At 36.7% G+C, this 22,938-nt stretch overlaps 1 protein-coding gene across 1 annotated transcript in view; it reads left to right on the plus strand.

The window, feature by feature from the left end:
- Positions 1-22,236, plus strand: part of LOC109035693 (uncharacterized) — a 60,763-nt gene extending 38,527 nt beyond the window's left edge. Inside the window, exons 5-10 of the mRNA XM_072298862.1 lie at positions 1,187-2,926; positions 3,792-4,049; positions 5,320-12,567; positions 14,723-14,764; positions 17,754-17,867; positions 20,557-22,236. Coding sequence (XP_072154963.1) covers positions 1,187-2,926; positions 3,792-4,049; positions 5,320-12,567; positions 14,723-14,764; positions 17,754-17,867; positions 20,557-20,609 — 9,455 coding nt within the window. The 3' untranslated portion in view covers positions 20,610-22,236. The remainder of the gene's footprint in view (positions 1-1,186; positions 2,927-3,791; positions 4,050-5,319; positions 12,568-14,722; positions 14,765-17,753; positions 17,868-20,556) is intronic.
- Positions 22,237-22,938: the final 702 nt, after the last annotated feature.

The raw sequence follows: 22,938 nt of genomic DNA on the forward strand, positions 1-22,938 counted from the left end.
CTCCAATTTGGCCAGAATGAAATCCTATCGATCCCTTTTTTACCCGTAGGATATTTTTCTGTATCCACTTCTTTTTGGTTTTATAGAGGGTTCAATTGCGGCAAATTTGATTCAGTAGTTTGTATTGAAATTCATGTCAAACGTTATCATCGACTCTGAAACTCACTTTAACAAACAATTGCTTACTTTCACGTAAATTTCACTCGGAAAGAACGAAAAGCGTTTCCCAACTCGTAAATTTTAACAATTTTTGTATGTCTCCTTGAATTCCTAATTCCACAGTCCGTGTTACCCAGGATAATTCCTTCTTTGTTACTCTGCCTACTGAATATGGTAATCATATCAAATACATGTAATATTTCTGGATGTAATTGGTACGCACTGAGGTTATACCAAGAATTCTTCAAATAGGCATTAAGATTTGTATTGAATCCTCCTTTTTTTAATACGATTTGGTGTGATAATATTTCTGCAAACTTCTTCTGTCTCCATATTTCATTTCTATGGAACTGTATTGGAGAAAAACGCAGGATAGTCTGCCTTCATCTCGTCTAATGTTAAGTTGAGCAGGCTTTTTTAGGCCCTTAGCATTGTATGTAATCGAATTTGTGACTTTGTATAGTGCTCCACAGCATTGTTCTGATTACTCCTGGGGATCATTTGTAAGAATGATGAGCATGAACTCAGTCATGTGTCGCATATTGAAAATGCGGAGATCGTACCGTGTCTACAATTTTTCTATTCTCTCTTTGATTTTTTCATCTTTATTTTTCCTCCTTTTTTCAGTAGGTAGTTGCAAACATTTTTGTCCAGCCCCTACAATAAGTTTACTTTTACACGTGTGACTACCCATGGGAAAAGAGAACTTGGAGGACCCAGGCAAATTTTTCATCAGAATGATTTTTGACACATTGGGTGGAGAAACTGGATTTCAGAATCTAGTGTCACAAAGAATTAGTTTCAAATGATTTAGTCAATTTTTGTGCCCAAAGACAGCATGAAATTATATTTCAATTTGACAATTGTCAACTTCCATCGAGGACTAACAAAACTTTCAATAGCTCTATATCTAAGTAAAAATTTTTATCAATGTCTTTTCCTTAACTATGAAATATTTCATAAGTCTTAAATTATTAATTGTCTATTTGAGGAAAAAGAAACAAAATCTTTTCTCTTGGACCTACAGATATGAGTACGCCAGTTTCCAGTGTTGTGATGTCCATTGACGTGATGGAGAACCCTAAATCCTCTTCACAGAAAACAAAAAAGAAACTTGTCAGCGGAAGTACTGTAATATCCGTTGACATGGCTTCTGCATCAAAAAATCTCAACGACTCAGCCATAGAATCATTCATGGAAAATGAGAAGTCATCTCAACCTGATCCACTACTAAGTTCTGGAAAGAGCTCAGAAACTTGTGGTTCAAGAACAGTGGAAAACGAAGTTCAAAAAACGGTCGAGTCGAATCAGTCTGTTCCGAAATGCTCTGAAGTAATGAATATTAATTCTTCACACCAGCCAGAGAAAAACAACGTATCAGGTTCACCATACAATGCTTTTGCTCAAAATGGCCAAACTCAAAATCCACTCAAGTCAGCATTTTGTATTAGTGGAAGCACTCCTTCAAATAATTCCTCTGGTTTTTTAAATGGGAATAGTCCCATCAGTATGATTTCAAAAATGCCAATTTTAAGTTCAGATGTGCCCAGTTTGGATGTTAATGAAGCATCCACTATTCCGCAAGTAGAGATAGATTCTCTCAGCTCAAATCTAGTTACTGCCATTGAGAATGCATCATCTGTACTGTCTACAGGTGGTAAAGAAAATGAAGAACATGACTTGCTATCTGACGAACTGATGAAAAGTAGTGAAAAAAGTATAGAAGAATGCAAAGCTCTCGTTGAATCTGTGATACATCAGAAAAAAGACTCAGAAAGTGATGAAACCCTGGTTAATGTGAAATCTGATCCCCATTTCAGTCCAAAACAAAACTTGCAATCTGTGGAATCTGAAAAAATGAACATAGTAGAATCCTCAAGCAATTCTTCGAGTCTATCTTCGTTCAACACTTTAGAAAACGCAGATTCCGTAAACCAATCACACGCAAAAGTTCTCTCTGCTCTAGAAGACGTTTGTAAACTATCAGAATCTCCATTAAGTAGCTTACATGATAAAATTCAGAACGTGGCCAAAGCAGCCTCAGAAAGTGTTTTTGTCACTCGTGCCGAAGAGGTGGCAGATCTAGAGATTAAGAAAATCCCTCCTCTTCATAAAGACATGGTGGACGAAGTCCTTGTTAATAGTTTTGAATTACCTGTTGATGAACAATCCAAGGACAAGTTTATTGACATGCTAATAGAGCAAGAAACAGCAAAATTAATATTGTCTGATAATGAGTCAATCGATGACTCCGACGAATCAACGGATAATGATCTTGAGAGTAACGTTAAAGGTATCGCACCGGGCTTATTCACAAAGCCAGATACCGATGAACAGAGTCCATTTTCTTCTGATGATGAAAATGCATCGTATATCATCGAAGAGCCAACGCCAAAAAAGAATGTCACCTTTAAATTGGACTTCAGAGACTGCGATGATAACGAAAACGAAGGTGGTGTTGAATTTGTAGAGATCACTGATGAGGAAGATGAGGCCCAAGACTCTGGAGGAGAAGAATTGAGTGATGAAAGCAAATTTATTCCAGTAGAACGAAAATTTGAAAGAATGGCTTCGCAAACTCTGGATGAAGCGGAAAAAAACAATCCTACTTTTGATCGAGAATATCAAAGAATCGTTTCCCAATTATCGAATGAAGAAGTTGACGAGTGTTTGCTAATTTGGGACGAGTGTGCATTTGCTCCTGGCAAGGATCGGCCATCCAAACGAAAGCAACCAGGAGAAATGAAAAATGCTGTACAGAAAGAAGGTATTTAATGACTTCTAGAACTGAGTTTTGCTCTAACATCGCATTGCAGTTTGGTAGAGCTAAATAATCATGCTTCTGAGTTTGGATTTCCTGCTTTATTTTACAGTTTACTTTCTACAGTTAGTGTGTCGTGTAAAACAATGGTTATTTTTATGCTGAATTCTTGCTATTTTATTTATGACCATGCGTTAGATGACAACATTTGGTGGACGGATTTCCAGCAAACTGAGCAGATGCCCACTTCAGAAACCTTTTAAAACACACTTTTCCGGGTCGATAGTCCATTTTATTGGAAACTTGGACACAAATATGCTAGCAATTACCTCAAGAGGAATTATCTAAGCAAGATTTGTTGATTATCAAAATACCTTTACCAGACGAATTAATTTAGGGGATAATTCTCCCGAAAATGGCAGTGAATAAATTTAGCTCAAGTGGCTGTCCTTTCTAAAGCTATTTGAGAAGTGTGAAGTACATCAATTGTGTACATAAATTTTTGCAAAATTGCAGCACAGTCAAGTTCCATTTATATTTTTTAAATGCTCAGCAGTAATTCTTTTTAATTCCCAACAATGACTTTTATTCGTAACAACTAAAGAACTGTTACAGTTTGTCAAATGTAGAGTTTTTAGGAAGACCAATAGAAGTCTTCTGAATATACATAGTTTCCTTTTATGTTCTCATGATTTTTATGATAAAGCCTTTTCTAAGCCTCAAGTTCCATTTTCGAATGGGATTCGAGTTCGTCCCCCCCCCCCCTCCCCCCTTTCCGTGCAGTTTCATTTTTCTTGCTTTGTCCAAACCTTTTACTTTCAATTTATTATGATTTTAAGTATCATTTTACAGAAGTTTCCATTTTTTTCAGTGGCTTTTGATTCCTCTAATCAGTTTGAGCTAACGACAAATTCTGTCTTATCCTCTCAACAAGATCTTTTGAATGACTTGGTCCAAGAAACAAGTGATTTTCCGTCCTCTGTTTATTGGAGTTTTGAGCCCAGCCCTCAAACAACACCACGACTCAAGAAACGCCCCATGTCTCCCTCAATACATCCAATTCACAAACCATGCTCCGTCAGTGAAAGCCCTTTAGGATCTTCTTACGAGTCTAGAAGCTCGTGTGAAGGTAATGAATAATAAGAAGAAGCTCTCTCGTGAGTTATCCATCACATCTTTATAACTTCCAACACATGGCAGAATTTGAAATTTTGAAATTTCATATCCTTATTTTTGGAGTGGCATGTTATTCACCTGCTTACAGCTCTAATCATTCGTTTGCCCCCTTTATAACTAGAGTTCAAAAATAATTTTAACAAACATTTCATCTGTAAATATACTTCATTATTCCCTCTTAATTATTTCAATTTAATTTTTTTCTTTTGGTTCAACTGGAAATTTCCCGGAGGGGTTAATCCTGCGGATGGAGGTAATCCAGGGAAACAAACCCGGAATCTTCAGATTATAGAGCCAGAATATATATGGGGAGTTTTGCATCGAAAGTAGCATTGGTGCAATCTCAAAAAATTCAAAATTAAGCCTGATCATATCTATAAAATGTGTTTCTTCTTTGAAACATTATGCTTATTTTGAAGACTTTGACTGCTGGTCCTTAGCAGTCTTTTGAAGTTGCAAGTAATGTTTGGACCAAGCCTGAATTAATCTTTAAAACTCTGAGAACACTTGTTTGTTCCGCATTTTTCTTTTCACTTTCTTTCATCGTGGGAGATATTTCAATTTATGTCATCGTTGCCTTTTTTGCTCTCATCCACCAGTAAAATGATGCTATAAATGAGGATACTCGTGCAGTAGGTTTACATTGTGGTGACAAATCAATTTTTTGAAAACCCTCATAGATATCCACTGTTTTTTTTAAATCCCCGCGTCCTTAACGATGCATTGAAAGTGATACAAGGTTGTTGCATTGTTTGGTTTTCGAGTTTTTATTTTTTGATAGAAAATTGAGTTGTTGCTACATTCCTTGAAGACTCATTGGGCAAGTGTCAGATTGTTTTTGCACGGAATTTGCAACCTTTCAGTTGGTCATCTTCGTTGACTTAATAAAGTTGATCTCTCTTTTTTTTCTTGCGGTGACATCAATCAAAGTGAACATCGACGGTATTTGAATGCCAATTAAGTATTAGATCCTCAGCCTCCGGTAGGAATTTTCGTCTCTTTTCCCTCCATCTTTAAAATTGAATCTGCTGTGCTCTATGATAAATAACTCCTTTACCTTTTGATTCTTCACTTTTGACTGACAACAGCTTTTACTTACTCTGATCTTGTCTAAAATATTTGTTGACAAATAATACAATAATCTATTTCTTGTGTTTTAACTGGTTTGTGTGATTATTAAAATTTCTAATACTCGGTTGTCCGTGTGATTGTGTGATCTTTAGAAACTAATCGGAAGGACCCGCAAGCTGTGGACAAGCATGAACAGTTAACAAGAGCTCCAACCATCTCATCTCCCTCTCCCCAAGTACTTAACCTAACAAACCTTTCCTCCAATCCTCCCAAGTCAGAACAATCCTCGGAACTCAGCGATTCAACCACTGATGCACAAACATATTCAGTTCAAACAACAAAAAAATTCTGGGAAAAGATTTCATCCAGTAGTACATCATCCGATGACTCTCCTGTGAGAAGTGAAATTCCTGCTCCTAAACCAGAAGCTGTTTCAAGAGCTGTGAAACCAATTGCAAAACAACGAACTCTGTCTGTGACATCCTCCGTTTCTATAGACAATAGCTCCGGTTCAATAGATGTAAACTCTACTGATACTTCAAGTAAAGTTGAAGTTTTAGGTAGGGACGACAGCAGTGCAAAACCTATGCAACCCTCTGCTGGTATTCCATCTACAGATAACTTTGTAAATGTTGCAACTACCATCGCAGAATCCTTTAAAGAATCACGGAACACGAAAAGTATCGATTCTGAGACTGAGTACATTGGTAGTCATCCATCTGAATACTTTGCGTATGAGAATCCCGCTTTGAAAATCGACACCACAGACCTAAGTAGTAGATTCTTAACAGAAAGAGAGAGTGGTATCTTTGATAAGAGGTATTCAGAATGCTTGAATGAAATTCCGCCCATCACTATCCCTCGGAAAACTATCCATGAACGCTCTGCATCCTTACCGTGCTCTGAGCTGTCAGACGAAAGTATAAGAACTCGAAAAAGAATTTTTGAGTCTCAAATTAAAAAAGAAATGGTTGTGGACCAATTAATGACTCAGTTGGAAGAAGAATCATCTCTAGAATACAAGACTATCTCAGACACTGAGAAAAGAGTTACAGAAGTAACTCAAGAGGACATGATAAATAGGCAGATTCATACGCATATTTTCCGTTCTGAGATTAACGAGCAGATTGATTCCTCCGTTCCTGAACACAAACAAATAGGCTTAGAAAAAACGGTCAAAGAGACCCAGTCATTAGAAACCATCGAAGCCCCTGATGATGATGCGATCCAAGTGGTCAGTTCAGAGGTTGTGAATGAAATCATATCAGAATCTATGCACCAAGTAAGTCACCTAAGCAGCTACGACGAATCTAATTCATCTACTGATCTTCCAGAGACGTCATTAGAACCTCTCTCTTCAAATCTGAAATCCTGGCCAAAGGACATTGGGGAAGTGCACATTGATAAAAGTGAACTGGAATCAACGGAAAAAGGAATAGAAAGAGAAGGACCAGATCGTAGAACATTTGACCCAGACAAAGAACCGGTACCCTCTATCACTTACTCTTTATCTGGGAAGCAACAAACAGACAGTTCAGACCAAAGTGTTGACACGCAGTCCGAATCTGACGTTACCCCGGCTGACTCCAAGGACAAGCAGATTTGGGATACCATAGAATATGACATTGCCACAAGTACCTTGATCGATAAACAAGTAGTATGTACGCCCGAAGAGCATGTGCCAGATACAGTCTGGGAAGTTCCAATTCAAGAAAATGAGCAAGAAGTTTATGATCAAGGTGTACCGATCGAAGCTCAAGAGCATTTTGAGGGTGGACTAACTGAAAAAATGATCGAATCCTCGAGTGTTAACGAGAAAGAAATACGCTCAATGGCAGAAGGAGTCATAGCAGACATTGAATCGGTGTTGAGTGGGAAAAACATGGATTTCCTGTCATCAGATGCTGCACAATCCAAATTATCAGAATTTTTGGAATCGATGCATGAATCTGGAGTAGACAAATCTGTCAGTAAAGATTTAATTGAATCAGTAATTGCTAAAAAGCATAGAGAAAATATGCAAAGAATGTTTAGAACAGACACCAACACATCAAGTGTCGAGATTACCGACGAAGACCTCAGGAGCACTGGTGTTGAAACTGATTTATCTCTGCAAGACTGCAAAGTTCAGGGGTCACTTGAAACTCGAAGAATAAGTTCTTATGAAGATTTAAGTGCTGATGTATTTGAGAAGTCTCCAGAGGATGCACCTCAGGTTGAAAGCTCTACAGAATTAGAAGATGCATCAGGACTTGGGGAAAAAGCGACGCAACCTCCATTTAAAGTAAAAGACAAAGAAAGCGATATCTGCACAAGCAAGCCAACTTCTGCATCAAGTTTAGAGAGTGAAGTGTTACAAATAAATAAACCTGATAAAGACATCATCGTCTTTACAGAAAATAGTGAACATACGCCCCCATCTACTAAAATAATTGAAAGTGATGCACCATTAGATAAATTGATTGCAAATGTACCAGAGATCCCATTAGATCTACGAAGTACAGAGACATCAAATGCAGAGAAAACAAGCGGTCCAACAGTTCCGCTGGATGTTGAAATCAGTCAGATCTCTGCAGCCAGTGATCAATTTGGTCCATCAGTTCATCAATCTTCAGAGAAAGGAGTTAAGAGCTGCCCCAATTCTTCCGGGATGTTTGAAGGCACCAAAGAAGAACTCTCAAGGATCGAGTCTCGAAAAAAAGATGTAGAAGTAGGTGAGGCGGTTTTCCTTGATGCCTGTCCAGAAACCATGCCATCATTAAAAGAACACTCTGAAGAGACAAAGTGCAGTATTTCAGAACCGTTCCTTCCTGAAGAAATTGATGAACCAATCTCTGAATCTAGTGGCGTTGATGACGACCAATTGGTTGCTCTATCAGATCCTCCAAAAAAATTGCTCAAAAAACGATCGAAAGACATAAAAAAAACTGGTAATCGCAGATCTGGAGCTGACCATGATGTGAATTCTAGTTCTAGTGAAAGCAATTATCAATCATGTGAACAGACTGACACCAAAACACCTAGTAGGCCTCTTTCCTCTGATGTAGAGGCTCTTTTAACAGGCACTGCTGGAACAGCATGCTCTTCGGAGTATGAATCAGCCATGTCACGCGAGATTTCCTCTCGATCCAACATTGGGACCTCATCACACGATTATCACACTGCGGTAAGCTCTTTGAGCTCTAGAGAATCGATGAAATCTTTGAGCTCTGAAAGTTCAGGAAATTTGGCTAGTGTAGAGATATCAAGCGAAGCGTCTGAAACTCTGATTGCCTCAACACTAGAACTTGATAGAGATGACGTGATGTCTGCCACAACTATTGATGAAGACGAGTTCAAATCCCAGCAAGTATTTGAGCCGTATGAAACAGACATTCCGACGCATGTAATTTGTGGCGATTCATCTCCTTTCAAGACTCACAAACAAGATACGTACGATGACGATTACGATAGTGAAGGAATGCGATACCCAGGAGGGTCTCAAAGAATGAAAAGATCTCATGAAATGACCTTTCAGCCTGAACCGCATGCAGTCATTCCCGAACATTCAACGAGTGATTCTGTTACACAGGTGGCAACTCTTGTATCGAGCACTGAAGATCCTATAGGGAGTCTTGCATCAAGTTCCTCAGATATGGCATCTAGCCGATGTACCGTTATTGAGATGGAAAAGAAATGTGCAACAGGGCCATCTTCAGAACAATGGAGTTTAAATATATCTGGCTCTTCAGACCAATTCAGCCTCTCTTCAGAATCAAAGGAAGAATTTTCATTAACCCCTACCACCGTCGGAACTGTAACCAACGAGGCTGTTGAACCCCAAGCCTGCTCATCGGTTACTATTTTAAGCTCAGTTGTTAGTGAGAATGGCATTGAAAGTGTTGGCACTCAAATCACTTCCAGACATTCTAGTTCGCCACAGCCCGAGGTGCGGAGTAAAATTCCACAACCCAGCCGATTTTCCACTGGCTCTGAAGATGATGCTGATAGTAATGTAGGCAAAAAAGTAGGGCACAGGAGAAATGAAAGCACCTCCATTTCACAGTCAAGGATTCCTGTAGCCGTTAGAGGAGAAACTCAGTCAGGTATAAAGTTTACCGAGGGGCTAGAAGATGTTGCTGAAAGCGACAGGTACACTGAAAACGATAGAAAATGTATTTCAGCCTTAGATCGAAGAGAACTGGAAGAAAGGTATGAAGAATCGCTTCATACCGAAGCAGACCAGGGATTTTATAGAGATATTAGAGAGGGGAAACTTCTTCTAGATGACTGTTTTCCAACTGAGGATGACTCTAGAGAACTTGACAGCAGACCCCACTCACAAATCAGTAAAAGTGACTCAGAAAGTGGTCAGCGGCTCCCCTCCTCTACATTCTCAGATGATCGGCCTGATTCTGAACTGGCAAGTCTCCTTCAACAGGGTTCATCAGATGGTGCATTTGAAGATCCAATCGAGCGACCCCCAACTCCTGAGCCACCTGCGACACCAGAAACGCCAGACATTTTTGATAAACAGTCAGAAGCAGAACGAGGAGACGATGGGTTTGCACTGAAGAGAGATCCCCACTCTAATTGTTACGATGGAGATGATTACCCTGATTCTCCGTCCAATGCTTCACCTGAGGTTCAGCTGGAGAAAGAACGTGTTTATGAGTTCTCTTGTTCACCAGAATTGGAATCTTGCATGTCTGTTGCCAGAGATAAAACTCCATTCCAACACAATGGTGATCACGAAGAAGAACTTGCCGAGGCTGAGGCTGCTTTTCATGTCGTACCGCGGCTAACGCCCACAGTTCCAGCTTCGTTGCCCCCCACCATTATAGAGGACCCTGCTGCTGAGAACTACGAGTTAGAGGAAAGAGAAATGCAGATGAGGAAAGCAGCTTTACGCAAGGCAGAAAGGCTGTCTGTAGGTTCTATCCCTGATATAACTGTCACGCAACACATGGCTCCACTGGACGATAAAGAGTTTCAGTATCCAGATTTAGAGAACGAAATTGCAGCTGATTCAGCTGCTGCTTCAATGTCCAGTAAAACATCTTCGGAAACAACAGAGACTGATCAAGGACAAGAATACGTCGTCAATGATGATGAAATCAGTTGCACAACGGGAGAAACTTCAGCAGCTACAGAAGAAAAAACTGCGTTTGAAACCGAGTGTGTCTCCAAGCAGGGTAGTAATGATGTTGAGAAACAATCCATTACTGAATCTCCGAACAGTGACTCATTTGAGCTGCTAGAAAAACCCGATTTGATTGATGACTTTGTTGTAATCGAAGAGGTTGCTAAAGAGGCCAATGAGCTAGACACCGAAGGGAAAAGTGTTCATATTAAAAAGAGAGTTGTCGGAAAAGTCTCAGCTTTAAAATTATCTGAAAATGATGGTGACACTAATAAAATAGGAAAAGCAGACAATGAGGATGGTGATGAAGATCCAACAGTTTTTAAAACCCAGGCCAAAATGACTAATATGACTTATTATGGAGCTGGTGGATTACCAGAAGATTTGTCTTTCCCTTTGGATGAAAGTCCCACCGATAAAAATTCTCCCAGCAGTGACCTCGACTTCAAGGATGAAGTTGAAGATGGTAAAAAATGGTTAGAAATGCAATTTGAAGGTGTAACTTCAGCGGCTGCTGAATATGGATATGAGGGTGAATTTAGTCATGCACCGCTGGAAGACATCAAAGAAGAGGATGTAACTGATCTTGAAAGTAGCAAAGTTGGTAGCGCAGGTAGTCAGGTTAGTCAATCCTTTGGAAGCCTTGGAAGTGACAAAAAGTCTCTTAGTAGTACACCTGAATATGATGTTCTCGCTGGTAAAAAATATTTCTCTAAATCCAACGAAAAAGATAATATCTCTGTCAGCTCCTTGCAGGAGTTCGAAAAACTCGAGCAACTCATGGCTGTTGAGGCGCTTAAAAGGTCACAAGGCTCTCAAGACTCGTTAGACACATGGAGTTCTGGTAGTAAAAAACCACATCACAGCTACGATAATATTTCTTTCACTTCTTTGAAAGAGTATGAAGGGTTAGAGTTAGCCTGTATTGAGGCAGAAATAATTCAGAAAAAAGCGAAAGATGAAGAGGCTCTGCTCTCTCAAATAGAAGAAGGTCATGAGAGTCAAGCCTCTGAATCTGAGAGCTGTGAAACAATATCTGCCATGAAGGGAAATGACTCTAACTCTGAAGACTATGAGAAACGTATGTTTGAGATAGACGAAATCATTAGACAAGCTCAGTCGAATGTGGAGCAGTTCGCGGAAAGAACCGAATCGATGGGTCGCGGAGACTCTTTAGAAGAAGTCTCAAGGGTTCCGGAATTAGAACTTGACAAACCTTTGGTATCTCCAATCAGATCTCAGCCTGAAATTTACAGTGGCAAGAAGTTTATTCAACAATGGCCCGATGTTGATGATGAAATGGCTATCAGCACCGATTCTCTAGACTTTAAACCACCCCATTTAAAAGCCAAACTCTCTGATCACCTAACATCCAGCACTGACTCCCTAGAGCTTAAATCCGATGTCATGTCAGCCAGTACAGACTCAATAGAATTCCAACAAAAGCAGAAGAAAATGAAACAAAGCTCTATGACCGACTCACTGGAAATGGAATCCAGAGTTTGTGCCAAAGTTTTTACGGAAACTTATGAGGATAGTTCAGGGTATGAACTGGACAGTGAAGACTATAGGTATGGCAGCCGTAGTCAAACCACAGACTCCTCCAATACAACTGTGATTTGCAGAGACGTCATGGGAAGTAGCACCGATTCTTTAGAACCATCTAGCTCAGCAGGCACTCATGCAACCTACCATTATGAAAATGAATCTCTGATGTCATCGAGCGCAGGCTCCAATACATTAATGTCTTCTGCTGAAAATCTGGCCAACTCTGCGAGGGCAGGAATATGGTTTGAAGATGGAAGACCATACGTAACAGAAAAAATAGAGCCCCTAGAAGGCGACGAAGAAGGCTACACTCATACCATTCACAGGACAGTTGAAATGCCACCACAAATTCACAAAGTTACATTTACGGGTCCAAACGCAGAAAAGGCTCTTCAGGACTACATTGCAAAGTTTGGTCCAGGAGAGGATGTCTCTGAGACACATGAGGTGGACTCTGAAGGACAGTTGCACATTAAACGTGTTGTTCAGAGACGAGTGGTTTTGAAGCCTGAAGACCTGCAGACTGAACCTGATGTAGACTGTGATAGTTACTCTAAGCATTCCGAGGAAAGAACTGAGTCATTCCCAGCTACTGAGCGACAAAGCTCTGACGATCTCTCTGACTTTTCCTCCTCCATCAAAAGTTCTGTAGAATTCCATCATATTTCCTCTCATCGTCATTCCCCGTCTGTCCTAGACACCCGTGGATTTACTAACATTCCTTATTCAGGTACATCAAAATAATCCTCTGATTTTGTTTGTTTGTGTGTCTGCTTCTTTTAATCATTCATTTTCTGTGTTTTAACATTCTCTCAATTTTATTTTTAATCCTTTGAGGTGTAGCAGAGTATATGTATGAAAAAAGAAGGATTTTTATATTGACTTTGGTCAGCAAGTTTTCCTACTGACTAGAAATTCATTTTTTCTCAAAATTTATCGTGGTTTTTTTCCTTTTGTATCCTTGCTCAATTACTGCTGCCCAAAAGCTGCAGAAAATGGAAAAGAAAAAAAAATTCAAGATAAATGAAAAAACTGCTGCACAGAGGAGAGGACTTTCAGACCTTCAGAACTTGCAAAGCGTGAATCTATTGATCAGCAAAAAATACGGGTCCCTCGGTTGTGGTTGTCAAGCAAGAAAGAACATATTGATTCGTTTACCAAACATATCTTCGGCAAAATTTGGAAACAGTCATTGCTCAATTTTTCATGTGCTCATACTAGAGATCATTCATTTTTCATCTAACCTCATCCTCATTTTTCATTCATGTGATTTTGTATATATTCTAGTATTTGAAGCCTTAAAAGGAGGCTTCACCATTGTTCATTAAGTATTTTTCAAAGCCATTCATACCCTTTTACCTGATTTCTCCCCCTTTGACGCTTGATACCTTCATCATTCATTGATTGAATCATGCTGACTTTAATTTAATTAAAATTATGCATGTGCATTGTGTAAGTCCATTTAAATATCCTGTAGCAATGTTGGTCGCAATGATTTCTAAAAAAACTTCATTAAGAGCTATCTGTTAGCGCAGATTTTTTGATGAAAATGCTTTTGAAATTAAGTGAAAATTTTTACAGAGCACTTCCTTTTTCACCCAACTATATTTCCAACAGCTTTTCAAGCCATGTATCTGATACGGAAGTAACGTTTTAGGAAAGAGAGGGCATTTAAAGCATCAGCAGTACTTTTTTACTGTAGAAAAATTCTAAGCTTAATTACCCTCCTATCTTCTGTTCTGTTGCACGATGTCATTGCCTATCAGTTTTGGGGAAAAAAATTGATGTCGAAAGAAAGTGGGAAGAATCTCACATTTTGTCGAAAAGTATGAGTGTTCAAAGATTTATTTTACTTTTAAATCTATTTATGCAGCTATGATTTTGCTTCCGATTAAAATTTTTGTCACGTTTTGCCATGTTCTTTTAAACAGGAATGTTTCGATCCTTTTTGTGAAATAACATTGAAAATCTTAATCATTGCATTGTCCTTTTCACAAAAGTTGAAAATGAAGGCATTGTGCGAAAACTAAAATAATTATATGCTTTAATTTAAATGTCCCTTAAAGTAATAAGCTTCTGGATATTTATCATATCAAATATTGTAAAAAATAAAAATAATATGATCGTAATAATTTTTGGATTTGAAGGTGAATTTAGTGTGTGTTGTGACTTTAGTCACTTTTTATCTATTTTTAGTCTCAAGAAATCAATTTATTTAAGTTTTGCAATATGTAGGATTAAATTTTTCTCAGTAGCTGGCACGTAATCCTAACACTCTCTTAAGGTCAAAGAATCTAGTGAGACTCAAAGACTTATTTTTCTGAGTGAATGGCTTCTTGTTAGTTTTATCATTTTGTCCTAACCGCATGCAATGTTTTTTGGTTGTTTCGTCCTTAATTTCTGTCTCTCCTTGTAATAGAAACAGTGGGATCTAGTTTGCGTAAAACTTTCAAAGCATACACTTTCAATTTTTTGTTGCATCTGTTGAACATGCGGATAATGGTTATACTCACTTCCGTCAAAATAGGTGAATTTTTCTCATCAGAGAAACTCGACCGAAAAAAGCGTTTTCTTGAGTTCCGGAGTGATACGTTGCAAATTGTTAAAAATTCTGTCGGAATTTGCACATATTTGGTTGACCAGTATTATTTTACAAACATGATTCAACTTTTTTTCTAAGATTAGGATGCATCCGATTTATGATGCCTTAATAGTCCCCACAAAAAATAGATACAAAACAAACAAAAAATAAGGTTTAGATTTGAAACTCTAAATTTGCTCAAATTAGAAGAGATCAGAGGAAGAGCTTGAAGTTGGTATCTTACCTTCTCTCTGAATGTTGTTGTAATGACTGCTCTAACCTCTCATCATTCTATTTTTTTCAGAAGGCGAGCAAGCAGCTGTGGAATCAGGAGCTTCTGGAGTCGGTAAGGATTCATTCTTAGCAAATATACATAGCATTAGTTGATAATCGTAATCTATGCATGGCCGCTAGCAGCGTAGCTTTTCAATAGCACTTGCCTATGTATCGTGATAGTTTTTTGGAAAGGCCTAAATACTTGTCCATGTTAATTTCAATCAAGTTAGACGACGTCTAAATTATTTAGATGAGAAAGAAAGGCTCCAAAGTTTTTCTAGATTGTAATAAGAAGTCATTAAAGTTGCCATTCAGTACTATCAACATTTGACCTTTTATAGTTTTCTCCTGTTACAAATCATTTTAATTTATTGAAATATCAAATTTTTTGCTCTTGGGTGAAGACATTATTGAAGAATAGCATTTGATAGTTTCTCCCTCTAAAAAATTAATTATACCAGACTGTTTTGATTCGGTCTACGTATCAAGGGTCATTCTATGAGTGAGTTTCCGTATTTTATTCCCCTGAAACCCATGAAATTTTTCTCAACTTGAAAAACAGAATTATACGTTTTTTCTCAATTTTCTACTAAGCAAGAGAAAAAAATTGATCTCGTTTCCACATCATTGGAAACATTAAATCCAAGTCAAAGTACACGAGAAGATAAAATATTGTAGGATTCACTGTACTTCTCACTCCTTGATTGACAACTGTCGTTGATTCTCAAGAAGATTAAGTTTTACCTATCTATCTAACACTGTGATAGAGTCGTCTGTTGTAAACCATTTGCCGGGAGTATGAAAAAACTAAGAAGTATTAACGCCAAAGTATCAGGAAAACGAGTTTGACTTCCGTTTTTCATTTTGGTACCATGGAATAAAACTGAGAATAGTCTTCATGGTCCATAAATTGTGAGAGACATTCGTATGGTAGAACTGGCATTGTGTCTGCAAAAAGTTTTCTGTAGTTTATCCAGTGGACAACACCTTGTAGCTGTAATACAGTGGCCCTCTTTTTAATCTGTAACACTCTCGTTTTTAAACAGGAAGGAAAACGAAATATCTTGTTAAGTTCGATAAAAATTCAATTAATTGTAGCTAATAGTTTGTTGCATGATCTGTTCACAGTATCTCAAAAAAGTTACTTTAATTTTAAGTTAGATGATACTTTCACATCTTTAGAGCCAAACGAAGGAATTTGCAGCCGTTTTCTATTGTTGAAGTCAAATTGTCTTTCTCTGTCTGGCTTATTCTTTGACTCATTATTGAACATTTTTATCATTGCTCCCTTTTTAATGCTCTTCACAACTGCATTTAAAAATTGATTTCAGTGCAAGGTCTCATCAAATATGCAATTTAATCTATTTTCTTCCCTAAGACAAGAAATTGAACTCAATTCAAAAAAATTCAGACCTTTTGAAATGAAAGGAGTCTACCAGAAGCAGCCAGCTGTACTGCTTGCTGAAAAAAAAACTTTGTAAGAACATTCGAAAATTGCAAAATTTCCTGCAATAAAATTCTCATTTCTGAGGAGAGTCATTCCTAATTTTTTTTTTTAAAAAAAAAAAAAAAATTTCAAATGATTTAGATCTGATTGCGACTAAAATTTTCTATAGAATTGGTGGAAAAATTTTTATAGATCACCCTGAGAACTCGTATTTTAACAGGAAATTTAGCAACGTTTGCAGGCTCATATGGAATTTTTCTTCAGCACAGCAGTACAGAAGATTTGTATGATTTGGAGCTCAAAGTGACCCTAACGTTAAAGGTTGCTCAAAACGTGAAAGCTCTAAATCACTTTAATAGTTCTTTTGAACGATTCTCTGAGACAGGTTATAATGGTGGGTGTCTTAAAATTAAAGTAAAGTAGTATGGTGCGTAAAGCTTTGCGAAAAGTGTATTAATCCTGACCGTCAAGAATAGCTTAAATCCATGTTTGTTTCAATTTATACTCAACGTAAAAAATTAACAAAAGGTAGAATTGAAAGCAGGGTTGCAGAAAATGCTTGATCACGCGCCTACAGGTTGGTGCGTGAACATGTGGGAAAGCCCCTAAAAATACGGAAAGAGGGAACATTTTGAAGGGTCTAAAGTCGAAAGTGAACAGAAAAAAGAAAAAAAGGGTAATCTCTCTTTTAAATTGGTGGGAAATTTTGTTGAAAACTGATGAGAAAAATGTGAAAAGCCGGCAAGTAGGCGCGTGAAAATGTGAAAGCTTGGAAGATTCTGCACCCCTGATTGAAAGTTATACTTCATGCTTTATGTACACCCAATTTTTTAAATTGATAATGAAGGACTAATTCATCAAAGTTTAAAAAATTAACCTATCTGTATGCTGCTGGTATTCTCGGAGAATACTATCCGCATGATTTGAATGTAGCATGGAGGGATCAACTTGCATTAAAATAGTTCTCAAAAATTCAACTAATATTACATGTTGATGGTCAAAGTGCAAAAGGACGTGTTTCCATTGCGGTGTCTCAAAATTTTCACCCTAATTCGTTTTTCCGAGAGAAACGTGCCAATTTTATAGTTTGAAATGTATACAGAATATTCCAGGTAATAAGAGAGGAGAAAAGGCAAGAAAGTTTTTAAAAAAATAAGTACATACGTTAACTAGTTTCCCAAAGGAAAAATAAAGTATAGCAGGATGTCTGAAACATCGCAAACGGAAATGCAATGTTTCACATTTTGGCCATCGACATGATCATTTCCTTCTTTAAATGGAAAGCAGAGGCACAGTGTTCATATGAAAGACATGAAGGCTACAATAATTTACAAAGCCACGAAAAATGCCTGTTTTCCTCTGATAGCTGATAAATATAAATGACAGGGTAACTGCTCCCTGATAATTGTGGATTTACCACTCCTCCTGCTGGATTCAAATCTTGTGTAACAGTTCATAGGTACAAGTCTCCACATTTAATACCATTTACATTTACCATTATGCATCCGCAAAGTCTAGCTTTGTAAGTTCTGTTCACTGTAAATTTAATTAATTTAGCTAATAGATCGGCTTTTTGTGCTTTTCTTTGTGTATTGGGCTGGATGATGATTAGTTGAAGCTAAACCTCGTAAACTACTCAAGTATGACATAAGTATGGATGAAGAAATAGAAGTTGATCCTAGAGAGCATGACTGGAGGTTTAATTTAGACTTATCCTCTCATAATGGTGAGTATACCCTTAAAAATTACTTTTTGCATTTGATTTTATGCGCTATGACTTAGTTCGAAAAGAAAGCCAAAGTACATCCTCTTTAACGACAGCCCACTTTGAAATAGGTTTGAATAACTGCTTGACAGAAAAGATTCTTTCTCACAGTAGATGAACGCTAACTGTTAGGTAATTGCTGTTCAAGCATGTAATTGGGCATTTACTACAACAAAATAAAATGAGGAGAAATGACAGTGTGTAGATTAAGAGTAGTCCAGACTCCAGAGTAAGAGCAGTGCAGGAAATATGAAATTTGCCAGTCTGGTTTTGCAGATTACATGGTGGAGTAATGTTTATTGAAGTATTTCTTGGCCTTTTCTTGTTGCTCATGCTTATATTATGCAGTGTAATTTTCGCTCTCCTTCATCTGCCTCTTACACTTCAAAATAATGTGATCCAAATAATAGAAACCATGATATTTCAATATCTGTATTCACGAAAATATTATGATTAGAGTCTCTTCTTATAGGTATCTATATGTTATGTCCTGATGCTTTTTTAATGTTTGCTTTTTATTCCACAGAATCATATTCTAGAGATAGTTCTTTGGAAATAGTGCAAAAAGTTTCCCTTACGTATTGTCACTCGAAAAAAGAGGAAAAAAATATGAATTTTGGGATGAGTTTTGCAAATTAAAACCAATCAAGATTTTAAATTTGCTTTAGATATCTCCCCTCTCTCCCCCCCCCCCCCAAAAAAAAACTGAGTTAGGTCCTCCTGGCATAATGTAAAAGACCTGATGAAAATATTTTTTTATTAGGTCTCGTTGAGCATACTGCTTATGAAAACAATTTAATTTCGGAATAGTATTTTGTCCAATGTTTTTGTCATGTTCACCTTTTATGACAGAATATTATTCTCTGCCCCTGATCGAAGGAAGTAGTAGTAAGTGACATAAAGTTTGGAAATTGGCTGAGAGGATATTGTCTCGCTGTAGAATGAAAAAGGGCTGAAACAATTCAATAGTTCAACCGTTTAATTTTACTGTTACAATCTTTTTATATGGCTATTCAGACTTCAAGTAATCGTTTCTGATACACATCATAAATTTCCGTCTAGTTGCGACATTACCCACTTTTATAATGAGATAAAACGGTAATTGCTTTTGGTGCCCCGCATGAGAATAAGTCTACCATTGCTTTTTGGTATATAGTCTAGGAACAACAATAGTTTCTGGCATGCTTAGCGAACACTAGAACTACAAAAATTGTTACTGCAGCAATTAAATATTAGTCCTAGTAGTTCTAGTTTGACTGTCTGTAAGTTCTTACCCATGCATGAAAGAATGTCGGTGTTGAACATCTTGAGAGGACGTACAGTTGAAATTCAAATGTATCAAAATGGACTTTCAAGTCTTGTTCTAGATCCAAGTAAAAAATAGCTCAAAAAAATTAAGTATGAAAAAAACTATTGAACAGAACTCACCTGCTAGTCAATAATTTAAAACAGCAAGAGCCCAGAACACTTCTGCTGTTTTTGATCATTGATTGTGCAAGTGAGCTCCTTGTATCATTTAAAATTTTCATATTTAAGTCTTGATGCCTGAATGCAATATTCATGAAAATGCAAATTTCCCAGAATTTATTTTTTGCTGCTCAAAGCTGAAGAGGCCAGTTTTTCTGAAATGAGTATCATCGTTTTCATAATGTTTTTGTTGGTGAATATTGAAGATCCTTCGTAGAGTGAAAAGCACATGTAAGGTAAGGAAAAAGTGAAGGAAAGGTAACAAAAGAAAAAGGATATTTAAAATCCCCCAAAAAAGTAATTCCTGGGAAAATGAGCCTAAGAAGTTGAACTGTCCTAAAAGTAAAGCAGTCACACAACGAAACGATGGTAGACGCACAATGCATTGAATAATTTTAAATACCTAGCAGAACATTTTTGTAGATTCATTGTACAAGAAGCAACACACATAAAATTCTAGATAAATTCTGCCAAACCAGGGTGTCTAGCTTTTTTATGTTGGGAAATCCTGATTTCATAATTTTTCCAAATCCTGATTTTTTTGTGGAGAAAAATTAACAGACGGATAACAGATAATTAACGGAAAATGAGCAGACGGCCGACTTTTCTTAAATCCTGATTTTCAGACTGATTTTTTCTCAAACCCTGATTTTTTGCAGAGAAAAATTAACAAACGGATATCAGATAATTAATGGAAAATGAGCGGACGGCCGACTTTTCTCAAATCCTGATTTTACAACCGATTTTTTTCTCAAATCCTGATGGAATTTGGATTAAATCCTGATGGAATTTGGATTAAATCCTGATTGATGTCAAATCCTGATAGAATCGAGAAAATCCTGACGCAAGACACCCTGCAAACATTTCGAGTTTGACATTTGTTTCACCCAGCTCTCACTCTTATTATATTCAAAGTAATGCTTGAATATACTCAGCAGTAAGCTTAACCTGCCAATGTCCAATTTTAGGGACCTCATAGCTCTTTACAGTAATTTTACACGGTTTAGTTTCAGACAAACTGATTTTTTCGGAAACCTAATGCGGAATTCAAAATTCCTGTAAATATATATTTCAAATTTCTTGTACAATCCTCCTTTTATGATGAATTTGAATCAAGTACAAACATTCTTAAGTTCGTATTATCGCCTCAGTCCTCCTAATTCAATGTTCCTTCCTATTCCAGAAAGTGAAGAAGCGGCAAGCGGCACTCAAGGAAAAACTGATAAAAGCTCGTAATCAGGAATCATCGACTGATGCTCTTTGCTGCCACTAGTCATCAAATCCTGGAGCTCGTCAAGTAACCCAATAGAAAATTTAATGTGGTTGAAATACTCTTTTATAAAATTTTCATAACTTTTAAACATGATTTGTATGTCCTGTTTAAGAATTAAATTTAATTTTTTACTAAGTGGCCCATATTTTCAATCTATGGCCTCAACAAGTAAATATTTTGACAGGAGAAAAAAGTAAACTGGTTCTGATTAAGTGTTTTTGTTTTCAATTTTCATGACTTGGACATTTTTGCATTTACCATGTAAAGACCTTGGATCACCCCCTTTAACCTCTCTACTTTATCTTAATTTTTAAAAAATCCAATGCCTCTGCGAAGATCCATGAATCAATTTAGCATTTGTTAGCCTCTTTTTATGGATATGTGTCCCCCCCCCCCCCCCCCCCCGAATCTGAGTATTTATCCCAATCTCATCCCCTGTAATTTTACCGATGATAAATCTCATGTTAAAATTATCTGTTAACTTTTGTCATTTAATCTGTAAGTAGAAAGTCATTATAAAATATTGCATTCATTATATTTTTGACCATTTTTTATGGTTATCCCTAATTGAATTCATTAAAATTAGGGTTTCTCTTAAGAGAGTCACTGTTGAAGAAAACTTCTGACAATGAGATTTTAAAATATATGATCACAGCTTGTCTTGGCCATAGAATATCAGTAGTTAGCGGAATTGGAATTTCAGTATGTACAAATATTTGGATTCCCAGATTTGGAGTAGTGAGGAATTGACATGTATCTTTCAAAATTAGCGATGTTGTATCATCGCAAAATGAAATAAGAGATGTGTACTTTATATCATCCCCTCATGTTTTAAATTATTTGATCGGAATGACATCACAATTTGACAACATTTTATCATGCTAAGTATTTTTATATACATTCAAGCCACCAGTCCATCATGAACACTATAGATATTAAATCCACCGAAACGTTCACGCTTTTGCATGTACAAAGTAAAAATAATTAGTTACTTTCACCAGAGCTTTTAAAATTGAAACTGTCCTTTAATGCATATTTTTTTAATCATGAGTCTCATAAAAGAAATAGGATGTTGCTTTAATTCCAGTTGTTCCTCATTCACCCTCTCCTTCATTTCTGTTGGATTCCAATATCCGCAGCATGAAAACTTCTTCATGTCAATTGAATTAATCATTGCAAGATATGATATCTCTCTCTTTCTTAAAACATCAACCCTCAACTATCTTTTAATTTAAACCGTTCTAATTTTCAAATTGGAAAGGTGTGAAACTTATACAACATTTTCTATAGAGTCAAAAATTAGAACGGTCTTTGGAGAATGGAGATTTTTGTAAAAAAATGTTTTAGAAAAAGAATGTGAGTTGTTCTTGCACCCACATTGATTCAATTGAACATCTGTTCAAAAACTCTATTGATTTGGATTACTTCAGTTTTCATTTAATTTGTGGACATAGTCTGCAATACATCTATATTTTTATTACTTTTATTGTTGTGGATCAATGGTATGCAAACCGGAAGCCAATATCTCTCGCTTGTTTCAACTTAAATTTTTGCTTGGAAGTAAAATGTATTTTCTTTCTGCTTTTTTAACTGAAAAAAATTAATATTTTTGTAAATAGCATTTCGTTGTTTTTTCTCTTTGTTTTTTTTTTTTTTGTTATTTTTTATCTTTAGCCGAATAAATATTTTTAAAAGTAAACATATTTTATTTTAGTTATCTCTTTTTTGTTGGCTTTCGTTTTGTTATGCTTTTATTCTAGTAATTACTTAGATATACTTCTTCACATTTTCTCAAGTTATTTGTTGAGTCAGTACCTTAATATTTTGTTTGATGTTTCATAAAATCTTTTCAAAGCCTGATTTTCTTTTGAATGTCAGAAGTTTGATTAGTTAAAATTGCATTTTTGTGGAGTATTACCCTCGGCTTACTTATGACATTTTATGTTCTCTGACAGAAAACATGATTTGCCTGGGTAATGTAATTATACCCACCATTTCTTGGCCAGGCAATTCATGTTGTTCTTAATTTCCGTTTGGCTTAATTTTGACGGCAACTCTCATGTAAGGTTACAAAACTCTTGTTTTTTACAGCAGGGTAATTTACTCCTCGCTAGCTATACTGAGTGTAAGTTTCAGCTCACTGCATTACTTATGTACTTACTAAAATCCATTTGAAAAATGCTTGTAAATAATTTTTTTTCTTTGTTGCCCGGAAAAGTTTCTGACCACCATTTTATGCTATTTCACTAGAATCAATCAAAGTCTCTAATTTCATAAGAGTCGCAAAGATTT

Source organism: Bemisia tabaci, chromosome 3 (assembly GCF_918797505.1).
Source record: "Bemisia tabaci chromosome 3, PGI_BMITA_v3".
Taxonomy (NCBI): Eukaryota; Metazoa; Arthropoda; class Insecta; order Hemiptera; family Aleyrodidae; genus Bemisia; species Bemisia tabaci.